This window comes from Haematobia irritans, chromosome 4 (assembly GCF_050003625.1).
Source record: "Haematobia irritans isolate KBUSLIRL chromosome 4, ASM5000362v1, whole genome shotgun sequence".
Lineage (NCBI taxonomy): Eukaryota > Metazoa > Arthropoda > Insecta > Diptera > Muscidae > Haematobia > Haematobia irritans.
Window position 1 is genome coordinate 75,115,796 of NC_134400.1, and position 2,795 is coordinate 75,118,590.

At 38.7% G+C, this 2,795-nt stretch overlaps 1 protein-coding gene across 1 annotated transcript; it reads left to right on the forward strand.

The window, feature by feature from the left end:
• Positions 1 to 1,542: 1,542 nt before the first annotated feature.
• LOC142234863 (protein YIF1A-like) lies at positions 1,543 to 2,514 on the forward strand. The gene has a single exon (XM_075306065.1). The coding sequence runs from the start codon at positions 1,657 to 1,659 to the stop codon at positions 2,497 to 2,499; it is 843 nt and encodes a 280-aa protein (XP_075162180.1). The 5' UTR covers positions 1,543 to 1,656; the 3' UTR covers positions 2,500 to 2,514.
• The last annotated feature ends 281 nt before the right edge of the window (positions 2,515 to 2,795 follow it).

Below are 2,795 nucleotides of genomic sequence, written 5' to 3' on the forward strand. Positions count from 1 at the left end.
AAATCAATCACGTTTTTAATTGATTCAATCACACAATTAATTGATTCCGTGACAAAAGTCAATTAAATTTTTAATTAAAAATCGTGTTGGTTTTCAATCAAAATGGGTGATTGATACTATCATTTTCGTGATTGAAGACATTTCAATTAAAAAAATGATTGAATCCGCGATTTTCGTGATTGAAATCAAAAAAAATTTTTTGTTTGTAGTGAAGGAGGACAATCTACTACCCAATAGTTGGCGACTAGGAAAAGTAATCAAATTGTTCCCTGGACAAGAAAATAGGGTCCGCGTTGTTGAAATCCGAACGCAAAAAGGAAATATAAACAGACCAATTACAAAGCTCGTTGTGATTACCAAAGACAATTAAAGAAGAAGACATGTTCGAAGCGCTTTTCCTACAAGTATGGGGCTAATCTCTGGTTCTTAGCACTAACACTATCAAAGCCCAATTCATGTCTTCTTCTTTAATTGTCTTTTGTGATTACTACTGACTGAATAAATGTTTACCTTCCGTACTACGCCCGCCGTTCTTTAATATGTCAATGAAGTAGGATTTCTTAGTTGTGTGTTCTTAGTTCTATTCGAAATGTTTATCAAAACAACATGTTTGTTTTTTTTTAGAAATATGCCTTCACATTGTAATAACTCATCATACCATGCTTCAGACAATCGAAACGTAAGGCAATCAGACTTTGTTTGCAGAGTCTGTCGTCGCTTCCACTCTTTAAAGAAGTGCCGTCGTTTTTTGAGAATGAACATAACAGATCGTAAACGAGTCGTTCGAAAATATGGATATTGTTCTAATTGCTTGGCACACTATCATTCCCAAAGCACTTATTTTACGAAGACTGGATGTAAATACTGTAATGAGAAACACCATTCACTTCTGCATTTACATCCGAGACTTCGACTCCCAGCGGAGCATAGCAAACCCAAGCGCGCCGATTTTCCAAAAATCGCCCAAAAACCACAGCGCTCGGAACCAAACCAAAGTGAAGGAAAGACTTCTAAATCTAACACTCCGAAATTAACGACTTCATCTAGCTCAGCGACTTTATCCGCAATTCTAAAACAAAAACAAACCGCTTTTACTTTATTACCGACGGCTCTAGTAAGAATTGAGATAAATGACACTAAGCACAACGCTCAATAGCAAAGAACTTTGTTGATAAATATGGACTGACCACATTGGAACTCGACGATGAAATAATTTGTCCGGTTACACTTATATCTTCCATAGTCTCGAGATTTAGTTTAAGCACTACACTTCGAGTTAACAACCGCATCAGTATAAAAACCCCTAGCGAAATATTACCGGAAACCATTAAGAACAGTTTTCAGAACATGATTTTGGCAGACAAGACATTTCACAAACCATCACCTATTGACATCATACTAGGGGTCGATTACTACTCGAGGGTCATTCGCGAAGGTATATTTTTGAGATCTGGTTTGCCTGCGGCTCAAAACACGGCATTTGGTATCACAATTTTTGGCACTTTCACCAACTGAACTTGAATGCAATTAAGAAGTTAATGATTGGTGATGTGGTGTTATAAATCTGTGTTTAAGAGCAAATGAAAGAAATTTACAAATTTGTTTAAAAAATAAATTACTTAACCAACTAGAATATCAAATAAACATCCCGACACAATGTATAATAATCCGAATGCTGGCATAAGGAATCGTAAGTGGGAAAATTCATCTGGTCCGGGACGTAAGATTAAACATGTGAGAGATGTCAATGCGATGGGGCCTACGGCACCAATAGCCACCTCATCACCATACATGCAACCAGCCGGTGGACCGACAGTTTTAGATCCAATGATGGGAGGAGGAATAAACAATCAGGCACCTAGTAATTTTGGAGTTCCACCTCAGCAACCAGCAATGCCCGGCGGTTTCAATAATGGCGGAATTGCAATGCCAAGTCAAAATTATGGGTATACCGCTCCCTCTCCTCAACCACCACAATATACTGGGGCTTCTATGGGGCCTCAACCTGGCCCTGGTGCTCCTTTTATGGGAGGACCACAACAGCCAACGGCCGGACAAATGCCAGCAGGCCAATTTCCACAATTTTCTATGTTCCAGCAACCCATTGTCCAGGACATGGCAATGCAGTATGGACAAAAATTAGCCGATCAAGGAAAACAATTGGTGGAGAATCAATTCACTAAATGGGTTCCTGTTGCGAAGTTAAAATATTACTTTTCGGTTGATAATAACTATGTAATACACAAATTGCGATTATTATTTTTCCCATTCACACATAAGGATTGGTCTCTCAAATATGATCAAGAACAACCTGTACAACCGCGATATGATATTAATGCTCCCGACCTATATATACCCACAATGGCTTTTATAACATTTGTCGTTGTGGCTGGCTTTATGTTGGGTTTACAAAATCGTTTCTTTCCCGAAGCTCTCAGCATACAAGCATCAAGTGCCCTGGCATATTGTATCTTTGAGTTGGTTGTATATAAAGGGTGATTCTTTTGAGGTTAGGATTTTCATGCATTAGTATTTGACAGATCACGTGGGATTTCAGACATGGTGTCAAAGAGAAAGATGCTCAGTATGCTTTGACATTTCATCATGAATAGACTTACGATCTGCCACAACGTCGAATTTTCAGTGAATGGGCCCTAGAAAAGTTGGCAGAAAATCCGCTTTTTTATCGACAAATTTTGTTCAGCGATGAGGCTCATTTCTGGTTGAATGGCTACGTAAATAAGCAAAATTGCCGCATTTGGAGTGAAGAGCAACCAGAAGCCGTTCAAGAACTG

What these genes read in the sequence shown, in the direction of transcription:
- LOC142234863 (XM_075306065.1), top strand. Translation starts at nt 1,657, where the DNA reads ATGTATAATAATCCGAATGCTGGCATAAGGAATCGTAAGTGGGAAAAT.